This window comes from Macrotis lagotis, chromosome 1 (genome assembly GCF_037893015.1).
Source record: "Macrotis lagotis isolate mMagLag1 chromosome 1, bilby.v1.9.chrom.fasta, whole genome shotgun sequence".
NCBI lineage: Eukaryota > Metazoa > Chordata > Mammalia > Peramelemorphia > Peramelidae > Macrotis > Macrotis lagotis.
In genome coordinates, this window is record NC_133658.1 from 494,746,978 (window position 1) to 494,767,370 (window position 20,393).

General features: G+C 33.5%; 1 protein-coding gene and 1 non-coding gene across 4 annotated transcripts in view; one reads left to right on the top strand and one right to left on the bottom strand.

Moving 5' to 3' along the window:
- The window catches only part of SH3BGR (SH3 domain binding glutamate rich protein), a 102,921-nt gene extending 85,769 nt beyond the window's left edge, over positions 1-17,152 (bottom strand). For all 3 annotated transcript variants that reach the window (XM_074213860.1, XM_074213858.1, XM_074213859.1), the window contains exon 1: positions 16,967-17,152. In XM_074213860.1, the coding sequence (XP_074069961.1) occupies positions 16,967-17,011 (45 nt within the window). In that variant the 5' untranslated portion in view covers positions 17,012-17,152. The remainder of the gene's footprint in view (positions 1-16,966) is intronic.
- A 2,898-nt stretch (positions 17,153-20,050) lies between these two features.
- Positions 20,051-20,157, top strand: LOC141510314 (U6 spliceosomal RNA). Its single transcript, XR_012474817.1, has one exon. It is a non-coding gene; the product is annotated as a U6 spliceosomal RNA (small nuclear RNA).
- The last annotated feature ends 236 nt before the right edge of the window (positions 20,158-20,393 follow it).

Below are 20,393 nucleotides of genomic sequence, written 5' to 3' on the forward strand. Positions count from 1 at the left end.
TCATGAAACAAATATAGTACTGAGAGCAAAGTGAGGAAAAGCAAAAGTGGAGAAAGAAAATTAAAAAACAATTTCACCAATGAATATGGATGCAAAAATCCTAAATAAAATACAATATATCACAAAACTTATACATTGTGGTTTTATACCAGGAATGCAGGGATGGCTGAATATAAGGAAAACTATTAATATAAATGGTTATTTAAAAAACAAAAGTAACAAAAAATAATATGATATCAATAGGTGCAGAAAAATATACTGACACTTAAAAGCACAAGTATAATAATCCTTAAAATAATAAGAATCATGTACCTAAAACCATCAGCAAGCATTATTTGTAATGTAAATGACCTAGAAACCTTCCCAGTAAGATCAGACTTGAAGCAAGGATGCCCATTAACACCAAAATTATAAAATATTGTGTTAGAAATGCTAAGAATGGAAATAAGAGAGGAAAAATAATTTGAAGAAACAGAATAAGCAATGAAGTTATAAAATAATTTCTCTTTACAAACAATATGAAGATAAACTTGGAAAATTCTAGAGACTGTACTAAAAAGTTAGTTAAAATAATTCATAATTTTAGTAAGTGGGAGGATACAAAATAAGCCCACATAAATCACCAATATTTTTATATATTATAACTAAAAAAACTTAAGAGAACATGAGATTCCCCATTTAAATAATCATAGTCAGAATAAACTACCTGGGGAGGGGGGTCTACCTGACAAAACAAATCCAGGAACTACATGAAAATAATTATAAAACATCTATTATAAAAATAATTTCAATTTAAATAATTAGAGAAATATTCATTGTTCATGGAAGGGCAGAGTCAATATATTTGAAATGACTATTCTACCTAAATTAAACCACTAATTAAATTATCAAAAAAAATTATTGAGCTAGAAAAAAAAATTCATTTGGAAGAACAAAAGGTCAAGAAAATAAAAGGAATTAATGAACAAAAGGTTAAGAAAGTCTAGCATTACCAGATTTTAAATAATATTATAAGGTAGTAACTATCAAATCTGTCTGGTACTAGTTAAGAAATAGAAAAGTTGATCAGAGGAACGGAGCAGACATACAGTATGTAGTAGCAAATCATTCTAGCAACCTTGTGTTTGACAAAAATAAATATTTAAGCTTTTAAGCAAAGAATATACTATCTGGTTAAAAAAAAGATGTTTTGGGGAAATGGGAAAGCAATCTGACAGAAACTGCGTATAGAAAAATATCTTGGGGGCATCTAGGTGGCACAGTGGATAGAGCACCGGCCTTGGAGTCAGGAGAGTTCAAATCTGCCCTCAGACATTTAATAATTACCTAGTTGTGTGGCCTTGGGCAAGCCACTTAACCCCATTGCCTTGAAAAATCTAATATATATATATATATATATATATATATATATATATATATGTATGTATGTATGTATATATATATATCGTACTATTTACCAAGATAAAGGCAAAATGAATTTATGACCTAAGTATAAAAAATACAAGAAAACTAGAAGAACAAAATTTATGAATAAACAAGAGAGAGCATTGCAAGATATAAAACAGATAATTTTACTTATATTAAATTATAATGGTTTTATACAAATAAAATCAATGTGGTCAAGATTAGAAGAAAAGGACAAGGCTGGTCAGGAGAGAAATTTTATACACAGTTTCTCAGAAAAAGGTTTCATATCCCAAAAAAAAAGGGGTACTTTGTCAAATTTATAAGAATATGAGTCATTCCCCAGGTGATAAATGGTCAAAGGCTATGAACAGGTAGTTTGGGGGAAAAGAAATAAAAATTTAATATCCTCATAAAAATGTTCTAAATTATTATTGACTAGAGAAAAATGCAAATTAAAACAACTTGGAGATATGATCTCATACCTATCAGATTAGCTAACATGATAGAAGGAGAATTCAACAAATGTTGGAAGGAAAAAGAAAAATTGGAATATTAACACAATATTGGTGGAATTGTGAACTTATACTACCATTTAGCATATCGATCTGGAATTATGCCCAAAGAGTTACAAAATTGTGTAGACCCTTTCACCCAGCAATCCCATTATTAGGTCTGTTTTCCAAGGTCATCAGGAAAAAGGGAAAAGAACCCATATATTCTAAAATATTTATAGCAGCTCTCTTTGTGATGGCAAAGAATTGGAAATTGAAGGGATGTCCATCAAAATAACTGGAATAACTGAAGAAGGAGTGGTATATGATTGTGATGGAATATTGGTGTACTATAAGAAATTGATTTTAAGTTGATTTTATACATATAAAGAAATATATACTTACATGAAATAATGAAAAGTGAAGTGAGCAGAACTAGGAGAATGTTATATATAATAATAATAATAAACTCATTAGAAGAATAACTGTAAAAGATGAAGTTATTCTGATGATAAATATCTCCAGAAAAAAGAACTGATAAACAGAACTACATGGTATATCTTTGTCAAATGATGGCCTTCTTTTCTGCCTGGGAGGAGGGAAGAGGAAAATGGTTCAGAGTTTAAAATGTAAGCAAAAAAAAAAAAAAATAGAAAAAATAAATTATTCAAGGGAAAAAGATCAATACAAATAATTATACATAAATGTGTGTTTTCATAATTTAATGCCCATAAGTCATATATTTTATTATATAATTGTGCTTATTATTTCTTCAGTTTGGTTTTTTATTAGTTTGCTTTGGGGTTTTTTTTTTATTAATACCATGAATAGGGTGTATGTGTGTTATATGTTGACCTTGCAGGCTATGTGTGTTTACATGTATCTTTCCAGATGTGTATCAAAGGAAGACATGACCAGTTATTTCTAGTTTCTCTTGTAGTTATTATTCTCCAATGTAGGCTGATTTCTGCTGGGAAGAGAAGCCGAAGGTTGTAGCCATGAAGTTGACCTCTCTACCCTCCTCAAAGAGAAAAAGTAAACAGAATGGATTTATGTATCTATTTTCCCTCCTAAAAATTATTAGTCTATGAGAAATAAATTTTGGTTCAAACCTATCTTCTGATCCCTAACCTTTAAGAAGGACGGTGTACCCCAAAACTATATATCCAGGGATTAACCAAATACCAGTTCTGTTAAGAACATAAAGAGCAAATAAATTCATTTATTCAAGTCAACAAATGGAAATTAGAAATATAATAAAGATGAGACTATATCAGACAACATAAGAGAGTGAATGAGCTTTCCCACTAGGAACATAACAACTTAGCTAAAGTAAGAGAGACAGCTTAGTATTTTTCCCAAAGAAGAATTTACTGTCTCAAATAGTGTAAGCTGGAGCTTGGAATATGATCAAAGTAACCCATTATCACATCATCTTTTCCTTAAGATTCTTTCAGAGAGGCAGAGCCAGGATGGTGGGGGAAAAAGTAGGGATTCAACTAAGTTCTCCCAAATTTCCCTGCAAACAACTTTAAATAGAACATCAAAACAAATTCTGGGGTAGCAGAAATCACAAAAAAAAGAAAATGGTACAATAATTTTCTGGTCCAAGACAGTTTAGAAGATAAGCAGGAAAGGTTTATCAGGGCAGGGTGCAGTCTGTGTCCCAGCAAACTAGCAGCAGCCTTGGAAGCTACTGAATCAAAAAAGGTAGTGGTTCCTTCCAGAACTTTCCAAATGGTAGAGGAAATCAGACAATTAGTCAGAAGGAGATTACAGGGTTTTGCCAGCACTGTTGCATAGACAGTATTTGCATCTGGGTAACAGTCCTGAGTCACAGTCCCTGGGTAAGAAGAAGCACTAGTACAAGTATACCAAAGATTGAAATTCCAGGGAAGTGGGGATCCTGATCACAGTTCCAGCATGAAAAAGATTACTTGTGGTCACTCATAAACCAGAGCACAGATGAGGAGAAAAACAAAAACATCTCTCCTTAGATCATATTACCCTGGAAGAATTGAGAGTTTATAGATTCCCAGAAATAGCTTCACAAAAAAACTTGATGCTCAGAACAGTGTCCCCTAACCCTGGGAACAGAGACCAAGTTTAATATCATTCCTGGAACAGTTAAAAAAATTTTTTTAATCAAATAAGAGAGGTGGGGGGGGAAACTGAAAAAAAAATATAGTAATGCAAGAAAATCAGGGAAAAAAGAGTCATAACTTGAGCACAAAAAATACTGAAGGAAAATAGCACCCTATAAAACAGAATAAGTCAAATGGTAAAAGAGGTACAAAAATCCAATGAAGAGATTAATTACTTAAAAGCAGAATTGATCAATTGTAAAAAGAGATACAAAAATTCACTGAAAAGAAGTACTCAAAATGGAACTGGTCAAATGGAAAAGCAGATACAAAAGCTCACTGAAGAAAATCTATAAAAATTAGAATTGAGTGAGTAGAAGCCTAATGACTCCATGAGATATCAAGAAGCAATAAACAAAATCAAAGAATGGAAAAATAAAAGAACATGTGAAATACCTCATAGGAAAAACAACTGAAATTAGATCCAAGAGAGAGAGGTGACTTAAGAATTATTATACTACTTGAAAGCCTCAATCAAAAAAAGAGCCTCCACATCATCTTTCAAGAAATTATCAAGGGAAACTGCCCTGATGCTCTAGAGGACAAAATAGTCATTGAAAAAAAAATCTACCAATCACCTCCTAAAAGAGACTCAAAAATGAAAACTCCTTAGAATATTATAGTCAAATTCCAAAGTTCCCAGGTCAAGGAGAAAATATTACAAAGAGTCAGGAAGAAACAAGTCATGGAACTACAAGTCAACACAAGATTTTTAAAAAAAAATTTATTTAGTATTTTATTTTTTGTCAATTACATGTAAAAACAGTTTTCAACATTTATTTTTAAAACGCAGTTTCAAATTCTTTCCCTTCCTCCAGGCCTACCTCCCCCCAATTAAGAAGGCAAGCAAGTTTATATAGTTTATATATGTACAGTCCTGAAAACATTTCCATATTAATCATGTTGTAAAAGAAAACGCAAGAAAAATAAAGTAAAAAGAAGTAAGGTTTCACTTTATATGCAGACACCATCAGTTTTTCTCTGGGGATAGATAGTATTTTTCCTAAGTCCTTCAGAGTTCTCTTTAATCCCTGTATTGCTAACTAATTCATAGAGGATCCGTTTATAATATTGCTGCTATTGTGTAAAATGTTCTCTTGGTTTTACTCATTTCACTTTGCATCAGGTCATGTAAGTCTTTCCAGATTTTTCTGAGAGCATCTAGTTCATCATTTCTTCCAAGTCATTCCCCAGCTGAAAGGCATTCCCTCAATTCCCAGTTCCTTGCCACTAGAAAAGAGTTGCTATAAATATCCTTATACATATAGGTTCTCTTCCTTCCTGTTTTTCATCTCTTCTATAATATAGACCTGGTAGTACTAAGTGTAGGTAATTCCTGACTGTAATCCTATTTCCTTTGCCCTTTCAAGTCCTCTGATCCTTTAATGTAGAGGATAACACAAAATTTAAAAGATTAGAGGGCAAAGGAATTAGGACTGCAACCAAGAATCACCTGTCTTGCAAAACTGAATATAATCCTTTGGGGATATTCAATAAAATGGAGGACTTTCAAGCAATTCTGATGAAAAAAAGCAGAGCTGAATAGAAAAATCTACTTTAAAAATTCAAGATTCATGAGAAACAAAAAAGGTATCCCTTTGCTCTTTGGAATATTTCATTGTAAATTTTTTTCTTTTGCTGATCAATTGCTCAAAGTCTATTTGTTACTCGATGCACCATGCCTGTAAGAGGAGTGAGTTGATGAAAGCTTGGAAGAAAACAAAGTGTTAGTCTTCTGGTTTCCAACCTCAAGAGGGAAAAAATGTAGCACTTTGTCCTATATTCTATATTTCCCCCTAAAACTCCTTGTAGTATTTTCTGTGCTTTAATTACCCTCTATTACATATTTTAAAAACTCATAACAAATATGCATCATTAGGCAAAACAAATTCTCATATTGGCCATGTACAAAAATGTATGTCTTATCCTACATTTTCAATTCATCACCACTGAACTCATGGTCTACATTTGATCACAGTTCTAAAGTCTTTCAAAGATTTTTTTAGGTTGTTATCATCATTGTATAAATTGTTCTCTTAGTTCTGCTCACATCTCTCTGCATTAGTTCATGATGGTCTTCCCCATATCTCCTGAAACTTATGGTATTTCTTATGACATAATATTCCATTACATTTAGATAGCATTATTTATTTGGTCATTCCTGAATAAGTGGATACCTCAGTTTCCAGTTTAAAGCTCCTCTAAAGAGAGCTACTATCAAATATCTTGTTTTTTAATACATAGATGCTTTTCCTCTCTATTTGTTCTCTCCCTGGTAAAGACCTAGATAGGATTTCAGGTTATATGCAGTTTTACTAACTTCGGAGGCACAATTCTATTGATCTCTTAGTTGTCAATATCTTTTCTCATACTAATCCATCTCAACCAATTTGCTGCCACTGACTCTTGTATATTCATTCTCCTCTCTGAGTTATCATGACACCACTCTCTGCTGGCTTCCTCTTATTTGAGCATTCCTTCTGTCTCCTCATCATGTCATATCACAATCTTTGACTAGCCCTATATACAAGAAAATTAACATTTCACATTACTAACTGAAAATATTTAACTTCCATTTTTGATGAGTCTGGGTATTGACTATCCCACTTAACTTCTGGATTCTTTTGAGGGAATGAATAGAACTTTTCCCTTTATCTGAGCATCACAAATGTTTTATTTATATAGTATTTAGGCTTAGTCACCTGAATCATTTTGCTCTTTGAAATATTTTATTGTAATTTTTTTCTTTCCCTTCATGTATTCAATGGAATAATCCTAAACTATTATAATTAGTTCTTCAAATTTGAAAAAAAAATTTATTTGCTGATTATAAAATTTGTTCTTTGAAGTTATAGTTCTGAAATTTGACTTAAGAATTTTTGATGAATTAAAGTCAAGATTCCTTTTTGGTGATTTTCTGTGGATTCTCTATATCGGTACAATAGTATCTACTTCCAATCTTTATAGATGATTTTTAAATTATTGTAATCATTGTCTTTATTAGGTATTTAGGCTGAGCCAACAGAACCCTTTTGTTCTTTGGAATGTTTTAATGCAGATTTTTTCCTTAGCTGATCCACTGCTCAAAGCCCATTTGCATACTTTTCATTATTTTTCCTGATAGTTTCATTATTGTTTTTTTCTGGCAGATCTATAATCTTTAGATTGTTTTTCACATTCTCTCAGTAAGTATTTTAACTTTGATGTGTTCTTCCAATCTTGTTATTTATTTTGTTTCCTTATTTTTCTTCCTGATTCTGTGACATTGCATTTGAATTCCATTTGTCTTTTATACTAAACTAACTCTCAATAGACGAGCTAATTTCTTAATTCAAAACTTAAATTTTACCTTATTTTTTGATAATTTTACTTAGCTTTTTTGTTGGTTCTTCTGAACCATTTGATAGGTTTCTGGCATGGCTCCATTGTCTCTTTGGGGAGAAATGCAGAATTTATGATATCTTTATATCCCTCATGGGATTCTAAGTCATTTTTTCCTTTTATTTCCTTGCAAAGGACTCATCTAGCTGCTTTTCTGAATTTTTTTAAAAAATATTCTTTTCTGGGGTAGCTAGGTGGCACAGTAGATAGAAGAGTACCTGAGTTCAAATCTGTCCTCAGATACTTAATAAGTACCTAGCTGTGTGGCCTTGGGCAAGCCACTTAACTCCACTGCCTTGCAAAAAAGCAAAAAACAAAAAACCTTAAAAAGATATTCTTTTTTGCTGGGTTTTGCCTATCTTTATGATTCTGTTGATTTTTCTATAGGATTCTTGATGAAAACATTCAATCATTTCCCTTCCAAAGGTCTAGAATCACTACATTCCTTTCCTAAGCCCTTGTTACTATCTCTTTTCTTAGACAACTAACTTTTTTTTGTTTTAGCTCTTTTTTGGTGAGTTTAGGCAATGGAATTAAGTGACTTGCTCAAGGTCACACAGCTAGTAAATATTCACTGTCTGAGGACAAATTTGAACTCAGGTCCTCCTGACTCTAGGGCTGATGTTCTATTCACTGTACCACCTAACTATCCCTCAGACATCTAGTGTTGACCAAGATCTGTTTTCCTCAAAGAATGAGGGTTTCAAATTGGGACTCAGCTGCAGGGAGATTCTGATTGCTACTGAAGTAGGGCATATTATCCATTTTAACCAATCCTACTCTTTTAAGCATAAAGTATTATTTATCTCACACCTCCAACTACCTTTCAAACATTCCAAACTGGATGTACAGCAGATATATTAAACTAAACATATCCAAAACAGAACTCTTTCTCCCTAAACTCCCCTGCCTCCTAACCTATTACTATAGAGGGTAACACCATCCTCCCAGTTTCTCAGGTTCCTAATTTAGGAGTCATCCTGTACTCCTTATTATCTTTCAACCCTTACAGCTTGGATGTAAGGCCTGTCAATCACACCTCTGCAATATCTCCACTGACACTGCCACAATTCTAGGACAGGCCCTCATCACCTCAGACCTGGATTAATGCAATAGCCCACTGGTGAGTTGGCCTGCCATTCTAATCATCTCTCTCACTCTCTCTCTTTCTCTCTCTCTCTCTCTCAGTCACACACACACACACACACACACACAAACACACCATTCAATAAAGCCAATGCTTCCTATTGCCTCTAAGAACAAATACAAAATGTTCAGTTTGACATTCCAAGACTTCAAAACTAGCCCCTTGCTTCCTTTCCATTTTCCTTATACCTAACTCTCAGTCTCTTGGCTATTCCACATTTTATCTCTCTGCTAAGCCATTTGTACAGCTGTCCCCAAGCTGTCCCTCAACCATGTCTCATGATTTCCTTGGCTTTCATTAAGTACTAACTAAAATTTCATTTTTTTACATTAATCCTTTCCCAGCAGTTCTTAATTCTAGTGCCTTCCTTTTATTTATTTCCTATTTATATTTTTCCTATTTATATTATATTTATACATATATGTTGTATTATACATATATTATGTATTTTCTATTTATATCATTTCCTAATTATATCCTGTATATAGTTTGCTTTATATTTATTCATATATCCCCTACTGATGAAGGCAGGAACTGTCTTTTGTATCCCTAGTATTGAGTATATGCCTGGCATATTGTAGGCACTTAATAAATGTTTGCTGATTGATTGATTGGTAAAATGCAAAAACCCTAACCTCAGACACTTAATACTTAGCTGGGTGACTCTGAGCAAGTCACCTAACCCCATTGCCTTGCAAAAAAACCCCAAAAATTGTAAAAACCATTCTTAGTTCAGGGGCATACAAAAATAGACAAAGGGTAGATTTGGTCAAAAGGTCACAAAGAAATCTAACAAGATAACAATCCAATGAACTAACACCAGAGCAGTCTAATCCATAATCCTTAAAGTACTCACTCAGCACTCCTATACCTACCCAGTCATAATGCTCTGGCAAGGATGTATGTTAATCCATAGAACTCATCAATTCCTGTTCCCTGTGCCTCCACCTCAGATAGACATTTTTGCTGATGTATTGGTTTCAAATTCACATCTCTCCATCTTGCTCCCAAGAATATCACTGGAGAGTTTTATTAAATGCTTTGCTAAAGTATGGAAAAACAAGATATATATGAAGTTGACAAAAATATATTAGATCAAGAACCATTTCTCAATAGATTCATGACCAAAGGATATGAAAAAATAGTTTTAAAAGCAAGAAATGCAAACTATGAATAACCATAAGAAAAAGTATGCAAAATCATTAATATTATGGAAAATGCAATTTAAAACAAATTTGAAGTTTCATCTCACACATAGCAAATTGTAAAAAAAAATCAACTAGGAGGAGGCAGAGTATTGGGAAACAATTTGCAATTATGATTAAAAAACTATTAAACTATTCATACTCTTTGACCTACCCACTATTACTACCTTTCCCAATATTGGGCATATTTCCTAAAAGAAATCAAAGACAGAAATAAAAGCCTGATGTATATCTAAATATTATTTTTATGATATCAAAGAACTGAAAACATAGTTGATATCTACTACTTGGAGAATGGCTGAATATTAGGAATGATGGACAATAAGGAATGCAGAAAAATATGTGAAGACTTATAGAACTGATAAAGAGTAAAGAAAACAGGACCAAGAAAGAAAGTAGACAAACTAAAAAAAAATAACAAAATAACAAAATAACAAAAAAGAAATCAAACTCTAGGTAATTGCAATGACCAACCTTGGTCTCAGAGAACAGGTAACAAAACCTCCCACTTCAGAAGAGAGGTAAAAGCCTACAGAAGCAGATATTACATATGTCATCACTATCACTTGTTTTAATTTGTTACAAAGGAGGGTTCAATACTGGGGAGAGGAGGTGGGAGGAATGGAAAAGTAGAAGAAGGAGGTAAAATCCAGAAATGATTATGATTTAAAATTAAAAATATCAATAAACCCTATTTTTAAAAAATAAAATGTAGATAAACTAACATCTACAGTATTCACCTATGTCTTCTTGTCAAGTAACCCTGAATAAAAGAGAAAGATTATTCTGGCATGATCAGTTCTTAATGAAGCTATGCTAAATCTGTAATAACCACTCCTTTGTATATATGCTTGTTTACTTTACTAACATGTTCTAGAAATTTGTCAAAAATCCAAGTAGAGTGTATTGACCTATCTTCTTACTTCAAATGCTTCCTATCTTCTCAATATTTTTTAAAAAGTAGGACAAGATTTGGCCTTTTCTGAACTCAAAATACCTTCACATGATCTCCTAAGAATTGCTAATAGTGGGTCAATACCGGCCAGTTTTTTAAGTATTTATGAATGAAAACCTTGAATTTACTGATAGGTGCATGTCAGAAATTTCCTTTTTTTTATATTCTGTATCAAGTTCCTTTCAAATTATTTTTAGTCTTTTTTCTTAAATTCAAAGATAATTCTCCTTGGCAGAGAAAAATAGAAATGACAGTTGAGCCATGGTGCTTTTTTCCATCATCTAGGTATCATTTACTCATCCACCTCAAGAAACAGTCTAACCCTTTTTTGATCCTTCCTTTGTTCCAAAAAATATCTTTTAAAAACAAACTTTTTGTTCCTTGGCCTGTCCATGTTGAGAATGAAGACCATTCTAGCAATCAGACTGTTGACATCCCAGAAAATGCTGACATCTCTCTCAAGGGCAGGACAGTTATTGTGAAGGGCCCCATATCAATGTTGAGCTCAGTTTCCTTGGAAAGAAGAAAACAAAAAATGAGTTGTTGTTGTTTTTTAATGGACACAGGCTGCCATTTAGGAGTTATGACTAAGATACAAACTGAGGAGGCAATAACCCCAAAACTTCTAAAATCAAAACTTCAAAGAAAAAACAGCTTTCCCCCAAGAACAATTAGAATTCTATGAAAGAAATGATGCAAGTATTTTTAAAAAGAAATTAAGGAGAGACATGGATTAACAGCTAAAGAAGAGTTTAAAGAAAACTTTAATAACAAACTGCATAAAAAATGATCATGGTAATCATGAAAATTAATGATTCCAGATGAAAACAAGAATCTACAAAACAATTCAGTCAAAGAACTGAGAAAATAGAGGAAAATGTAAGATACTTCATATTTAAAAAAAAAACTGACCTGAAAAATTGATCAAGGAAAAATATCTCAAGAATCATAAAATTATCTGAAATTCAGAATCATAAAGAGAACCTGAATATGATATTTCAAGAAATGATTACAGAAAATTGTTGAGAAATGAAAATAGAAAGAATCCACTATTCATCTCCTGAAACCTCAAAACAAAAATTTCCAAGAAAATCACTGCCAAAATATAGAGCTTCGATTTAAAAATAAAAAATATCGTCAGCAATCATAAAGAATTTAAATATCAAGAGAACACAATCAAGATGATACAACACTTAGTAACATCATTATAAAGAACAAGAAATATGATATTCCAGAAGGCAAAGGCTATAGGTTTAAAGCCAAGAAAAACTTACCCAATAAAATTGATTATAATACTAAAAGGGGAAGGAGGGACTGGAGGGGGAAGGGACCTTCAATGAAATAAAGGTCTTTCAAACATTTCTAATAAATATAGGAATCAAGAGAAAAATAAAAAGATAAATACAAGGACTTTATAAAGATGAACTGTTCACATTCTAATTAGGGGAAGGGAAATGTTAAAAGAATTCTCTTAGAACCAGAATGTCACCCAGAGTCAAAGAAACAATCAATTAAGACAGAAAACAATTTTGTTATGGTTTGAAAATTCTATAAGAAAAAAAGGAAAAGGTTAGGGAGAGAAAAGTTAGAAAAGGGGGAAATAAGAGAAAAGGTGGGGGAACTCTAGACAAACATGGAAGGAACTGGGAGAGCAGGCATCATTTGAACTTCACTTTTATCTAAACTGGTCAAAAGAGGGAAGAATTCATAACTCTTTGATACTCAAAGAAAAATATATTTTTGTACATTCTTAGAATTTTAGTTAACACTGATCCTTCTCTTAATCAACCCTCTCTCTGGTCCCTTTTCTTCTCTTCTTTCCCTACTATTTCCTTGCTTAGTATTTCTATACCAATTTTGTATGTATATGCTTCCTTCTTTTAACCAGTTCAGATGAGAGTGAGGTTTAAATGTCAATAATTCCCTTAACCATTTCCTTGTTTGTCTAGACGTGTAACTCTGTACCCTGATTATAATGAGATAATTTTCCCTAACTTTCATTCCCTTCTCCTCTTTCCCATTGTGGATTACTCTGCCCCTCTACTTACATTCTTTTCTTTAGTTCAAGACATAACAGAATCACAGCCAGATCTTGTGTAATTAGACACTCTCTATGATCACTGATGAGAGGATTCAGAGAGCATGCATGCATCATCTCTCCATATTTGAATGTAAATAGTTTATGCCTATTGTGTTCTTTCACATTTACTTTTTTTTGTTTCCCTTAATTACTATGTTTGAACTTGAAACTTGAAGTTTCTACACAGTTCTGTTCTTTTCATCAGGAATGTCAAGAAGTCTTCTATTTCATTAAAGAGCCATGTATTCTCCTGTACTATTGTACTCAGCTTTGTTGTGTAAAGTTAGTTTTGGCTATAGTCCTATACACTTTGCTTTCTATGGTTCCTCCACAGCTGAATTCTTTCTGGATTCTATTACTTTTTTTTTTAGCTGAAATTTTAGTAGACTAAAATATTCCTGGGCAGAATTCTGAAATACAAAAAAAATTAGTCAAATTTGTAAGAATACGAGTCATTCCCCAATTAATAAATAGTTAAAAGACAGGAACAGGTAGTTTTCAGGAGAAGAATTTATAATTATATAAAAATGCTCTAAAACACTATTGATTAGAGAAATGCAAATTTACAAAACTCTGAGGTATCACCCCTCCCCCACCCATCAGATTGTCTAATATAACAGAAAAGGAAAATGACAAATGCTGAAGGGAATGTGAGAAAATTGAGACATTAATGCATTGTCAGTGGAATTATCACCTGATTCAACCATTCTGGAGAGCAATTTGGATCTATGACTAACTAGGCATATATCCCAAAGAAATCAAAGAAAAAGGGAAAGATTATATAAATACAAAAACATTTATAACAGCTCTTTTTTGTGGTGGCAAAGAATTGAAAAATTGAAGGAATGTCCATCAATTGAGAAATGGCTGAACAAGTTATGGCATATGATTGTGAGGGAATACAATTGTATTAAAAAATTATGAGCAAGATAGTTTCAGAAAAACCTGGAAAGATTAATATGAACTGATGCAAAGTGAAGTGAACAGAGCCAAATCATTGTACACAGTAATAGCAATATTGTAGGATAATCAACTGTAGCTATTTTAGTTCTCAGCAATACAGTGAACTAAGATAATTCTGAAGGACTTGTGATGAAAAGTGATTTTTCAGAGAAAGAACTGGCAGATTTTGAATTAAGATTGAAGTATACTTTTTAAACTTTACTTTTTGCTTTTTTCTTGCATTTTATCTGTTTTTTTATTTTGCAACATGGTTAATATGGAAATATTTGTATGATTGACTATATATATATATATATATATAGCATATCTAATTGTTTTATCAATGAAGGGGGAGAGAAGGAAGGAAGGAAGGAAAGGTTGTAGAACTCAAAATTTTAAAAAATTGATATTAAAAATTGTTTTGCATGTCTTTGGGAAAAATAAAATATTAAACATATATGTAACAAAATAAATTAAATTTTCAAAAGAAATAATGAAAAACTTAAATAGCTGGAGAACATTCGATGCTCATAGGTTTTGCCAGTGCAATAAAAATGACAATGCTACCAATATTAATTAACAATTTTAATGCTAGACCAAATTATCAAAGTTATAATTCAAAGAATTCAAAACTAAAACTAATTCATAGGAAAATCTACATTCATCTTACTTCTATTCCTCAGAGGAAAAATGATTTCCCATGAGGGAGCAATGGGTTCAAGAGCCCTCTCTATATGAATCACTAGACTAATATCTCCTGAGGACATGGTCTAATGGATTCAATACTGAGATGCTCTCCACAGCTGAGTACCAAAGGCTTGGGGAACTATCTGAGGATTTATTGTTACGGAGTCAGCTAAAGCTATTAAGGGCTCCAGACAGGGAGGCAGTCATTCCCACTTAATCTCATAAAGATGAATTTGCATTGCAGCTAACTCCCCCTGGGGATCTGCTAGGGAAGGGATGAAGTTCCAAAGGAAATGGTTCTAACAGATTGAATTTACCCCTCCATTACTTCCCTCCCTCCCCTGCTCCCTCCTTCCCCCCCCCCCACATACACAGCCTGCCACTCCCCATAGCCAGCCTGTTCCAGGGACAATTAGATCCCTTCTAGAGGATGAACCCTAAACAGAATGACTTCAGACTTTGGCTATCTCCTCCTCCACACAAATATACAAGTGTGTGCTAATCAACTGCTGAAATCTGAGCAAGAGGTCAGGGACAGTTGTGGCTTCTGGGTCTTACACTGTCAGTGGAAATGGGTATTCTGAGAATAGGAGTATCAGAGCTAGCTGCATTGCTAGGTAGGAAGAGGCCAGTGATACCTCCTGGAGGCACCTATTTCTTTTCAAAATATCATCACTCCCTAGCAAAATAGGGGAGTGACATGCCTAAAGAGAATCATTTAGCAGCTATTTGGAGGAAAGTTTAGAAAAGTTAAAGTATGGATAAATGAAAATCAATTTGAAGACTATTGTAATAGTTCAGAGAGAGAGGATGAAAGCCTGAACTTAATAGGTAGCTTTAAGAACAGAACAAAGGGAACTGATATCAAGAATGTGGAGGTAGAAATCACACCATATGGCAACTGATTGAATATATAGGCTGTAGCAAGTGAAGAATCAAGATGAAACAGGTTGTCAAAACCTGGGTGAATGCAAGAATGGTCATACCTTTAAGAGTAATAGGGGCAGGGGCAGCTAAGTGGCTCTGTGGGGGGGATTAGAGCACTGGCCCTGGAGTCAGGAGGATCTGAGTTCAAATCCAGTCTCAGATACTAAATAATTACCTAGCTAAATAACAATGGATAGCCTTGCAAAAAAAAAAAAAAAGTATAATTCTTTCATGGCTGCTCATTCTATGTAACTCATGGTGTCCCAGATAAAATGAAAAAGGAAGAGGCAAAAATCTTAATCCAAGGTTACTACCTCTACAGAATTTTTCCAAAGCCACTTCTACAACAGTTTCTAGGGTAATCTTGCTGCCCTGAGAGGCCCACATGAGGCATGGAAGTATTGAGTTCTTGTTGAGAGAGGTTGAGTATTTCCAAAGTAAAGAAAGAAGTGAAATCAGGAAGGTTAGGGAATAAAAGCAGAAATGTATGTGTAGGAGATAAACTATGATATAGATAATCTATGATATAGATTTTCCCATCTTCTGATTGATTTATTACATTTCCCTTGGAGTTTGTTCATATCTCCTGAGGTAAGCAGTTCTAGACCCATTTTTGGAGACCACTGTTCTACTTAGTTTATAGAGCTTGCTTCTTTTGTTTCATCTTTCTCACTCTGGAAATTAATTGAATTTTCAGGAGATAGAAATAGGTGTTTTTCAATATTTGTAGTTAAGAATCACATACACAAAGCAAGCAGTTTGTTTAGCCAATGTCATCACTGACTGTTGAGCAGAGTTGCAATCTGAGATCATCAAGGCAATGGATATAAAAAGAAACAACCTCCTCTCAGCCCTGAAATCCTCTGAACTTGCAACCCCGTTTTATATTCACAGCACTCCTAACTTCTTTTGGAAGGCTGGTTTTAAGATGAAAACCAAAATTCTAAATTTCCTTTTAAACTAAAGGAAATGAAAAATTTTTACTAGGACTCTATAATTCAAGTCTTTCTGCAAGTACATTAAGCAAAATGATTACAACAGTGTTTTGATCTGAATTATTCAATTATCTGAAATTATGAAAACCGGGCATAAGATTTTTGTTCCTTGCTATGACATAGAAAGAATTATATGACACAATAGTGGCATATTTTCAATTTCTATAAACTATGAAGAAGAAATAATAACCAGGATTCATTGTCTGCTTCAAATATTTTTATAACAGGTGTGATTTAATTGCAATTTGAACATGTTTAATCTATGAAAAATCAATGACAGAAATATTACAGAAAAAAACAATAAGTTAATCACATTAAATACAGGAAATTCTTCATCAGCAAATCTATTCTCTACATTTCCTTTCATATAGTGTTACCTGAGAATATATACATCTCTCCACCAAGATTGAGCAAAATAAAACAGAAATAAGCTCAAAATAAAAAGCCCCAGAATCCCTTTTCCTTACATACCTCTGAGGCATGTGCCTAAAGCCTCTATCCAGTCTCTTCATACCCCCCACCTCTTAACTTCAAACTCCCTTCTGTGAGTAAAAAAATAAAAAATAAAAAATAAGAAAGTCTCATAAATGCCATCAAACACTCACCGCTATGGACCCAGAAGATGTGGCAACAAAAACTTTGATAACCATTTTGACAGTCGGAAAAGAAGAATCTCCCCCTAAACTACTCAGTGAAATAAAAGTAACTAAAAAAATTCTAAGTGAGTTGGTAGAAGCAGCAGCTGCTCCCTCCCGCTTCACCGTAAGAAAATCTTGTCTCTTACAAGTAGAGGCATTTAGAGCTTTTCTGTTCATTGGCTAATGAGTCTTTGGGGACTCCTTTGAGCAAATATATGATTGGTTGGTATATGTAGACATTGCAGTAGATCCCATGCAAATCATTGCAAACTGACCAAGAATACTCCCTAAAAGGCAAGGGAAAGTTATACACCAATCAGAAAAGTATGCAAATATGGGGGGAGGAGGAGTACTTGACAAGGAGGGTTATTTTAGTGTTGAAAAAGCCCAGGGAGCTCTGTCCTGAGGAAAGTTATGCTTACTGTTAGGATTTAGTTATTAGTATTACTACTAGATTTAAATGAAAGAATATGGATTATTATATTTATCTTAAGATAAATAACTACTATTTTTAAATATAATTTTAAATAATACAATTTTTAATTCCCTGGCATGTAAAAAAGTTTATTTCATTATCATATTAAAAAAATTCTTTTGAATGACTCCATTTTTTGCCAGTTTGCAGTCCTATAATTTTCCCCCTTTGCATGTTTCACCTAAAAGTTAAAAACTAACAAGCTTTAAATTCTATACCATTTCACTGTTTTCAAAAGTAAAATTTCTTTAAAAAGATCATTTCAAGAAAGACTATTATTGTTCTTATATGGTCACTTAAAAGTACATTCAATCTCTATAACTTTTCAAACTTTTGAGCATTTTATCTAAACACATTTAAAAGTTAATAGAAGTTCATAATATAGTCTCCTCTCTACCATTATTTTTATATAAATTTACCTTTAATCAAAAGGCAGACTGTCTGCTCTAGAAAGTCAAACTTTCAACTATTCACATTTTTAGTCAAGTCCCAGAAAATGCAATCATGGACATTAGAACACAGGCTCTTACTCTTTCAGAAACACTGCAGGAGGATCTTTAATATATATTGACAACATACAGGATCTCATTATTTAAGTCTCATGCTATTCCCCAAAATGATAAATACAATGCTTAGGAATGATGTTTTAACTGGTGGTATCTTGAAATTTCCCCACACCCAGGTCACCAGTGGTATAATACTAGAAGGCTTCCAAGAAAGAGTGGAGGCTGTGAGAGAGATAACAATAAAATAGTTCATAGTGTTGAGGAAGTTTTATACCCATTGGTATAGAAGCTATTGGTAAGAGGAAAAAAAAAGTCTTCATATATTCCAAAATATTTACAGCAGCACTTTTTATGATAGTTAAATTGGAAAGAAAGTAACTGCCCATTAATTGAAGAATGGTTAAACAAATTGTGATACATAAAAGGTACCAGGTACCATAAGCTGAAAAATGTTACACTTCAGCCATCCAGATGAAGAGCCTCTCTTGGCTGTACTTTGGAAAGTACAAACACCCAGTACATTATCAGGTAACTTCCAAGCCCTTCCAAGAGCTTATGCTCTAAAGATGGCAGAGTAGAGGCACAGTTGTCCTTTCCCTCAACTACTTCAAAAAGACTGAGCAAAACAATTTTCCAGCTCAAGACAACTTGTAAGATGAGCAAGAAGGTCTATCACACCAGGGCGAGAGGAATGGGGCTGCACCCCAGCATTCTAGAAACAAACATCAGGGCAACTGGGTCAGTGGCAAAGGAGAATGTTGATTTCCAGACTTCTTAGCCCAAAGATTGCCAAGGACAATTAGGAAGGTCAGCAGGAAAAGTCTGTCGCACTGGGGTGAAAACAGTATACAGTGCAATAAAGACCTCAGCAGCAGGGACTGGACCCCAGCTACATAGGAGCAGTCCCTGGAAGGCTCTGAATCAATAGGCAACTACTTCTGGAACTTTCAGTCACAGAGTATGGGGGTCAAAAGGAGATTACAGGAGTTCTTTGATATCACTGAGGCAGAACGCCATTGCTTTGCCCATACTCTGATATGGGTCTCAGTCCAAGGGAAAGAAGGAGCATTAGCACAACAGCTATTACTGCCACAAGGGAGTTGGGGACCCTCCTCATAGTTCCAGAGCAGAAAGGAGAGCTTGTGGTCACCCACAGACTAGAGCACAAGTCAAGAGAGTAGTAAAAAACCTCTTTTTAGACCAACTTGGAAGAACTGAGAACTTCTAATTCCATGAAATATTTCTGAAAACAGCTGCAAGAAAACTCAAAAACTTGGGACAGTGTGCCCTACATCATGAAAGCAGAGCCCTCCTTTAACAATCAAGTCTTAGGCTGGAGAAATGAGCAAACAACAGAAAAAAGAAAATCTGACCATAGAAAGTTATTCTGGTGACAAGGTTGATCAAAACACACACACACTCAGATGATAAGAGAGTCAAAATACCTACACCCAAAGACTCCAAGAAAACTATGAATTTATCTTAGGCTATGGAAGAACTCAAAAAGGATTTTGAAAACCAAGTGATGAAGTAGAGACAAAATTGGGAAGAAAAATGAGTGATGTGGGAAATCATGAAAACCAAGTCAGCAATTCAGTGGAGACACCAAAAAATACTGAAAAAAATTAACACTTTAAAAACCAGAATGGCCCAAATGGAAAAAGAGATCCAAAAAGTCAATGATCAGAAGAATGCCTTAAAAAAGCAGAACTGGCCAAATGGAAAAAGGAGATACAAAAGATCACTGAAGAAAAAAAAATTCTTGAATTGAGCTTTGGGAGACTGATGGCTGTGAGAACTCAAGAAACTAAAATAAAATTTAAAAAATAAAATAAAAAAACAAAAGAAAATGTGAAATATCAAATTTTAAAAACAACAGACCTGTAAAATAGATTCAGGAGAGATAATTTTAAAATTATTGAACCTGAAAGTCATGATTTAAAAAAAAAGAGTCTAGACACACATCATCTTTCAAGGAAATTATCAATGAAAACTGCCTTGATATTCTAGAACAGAAGGTAAAATAGAAACTGAAAGAATCCATCAATTACCTCCTGAAAGAAATCCCACGTGCTCACTTCGGCAGCACATATACTAAAATTGGAACGATACAGAGAAGATTAGCATGACCCCTGCACAAGGATGATACGCAAATTCGTGAAGCGTTCCATATTTTTTGAAACAAAGTAAAGACTGACAGAGTGCTCTCTGTGGGGGGGAGGGGGGAGGGAAGCAAGATTGGGGAAAAATGTAAAACTCAAACAATATCTTTAATAAAAATAAACTTAAATGATAAAAAAAAAGAAAGAAATCCCACAATGAAAATTTTCAGGAATATCACAACCAAACTTTACCTTTCCAGGTCAAGAAGAAAATATTGCAAGGAGCCAAAAAAGAAATAATTCAGTTATCA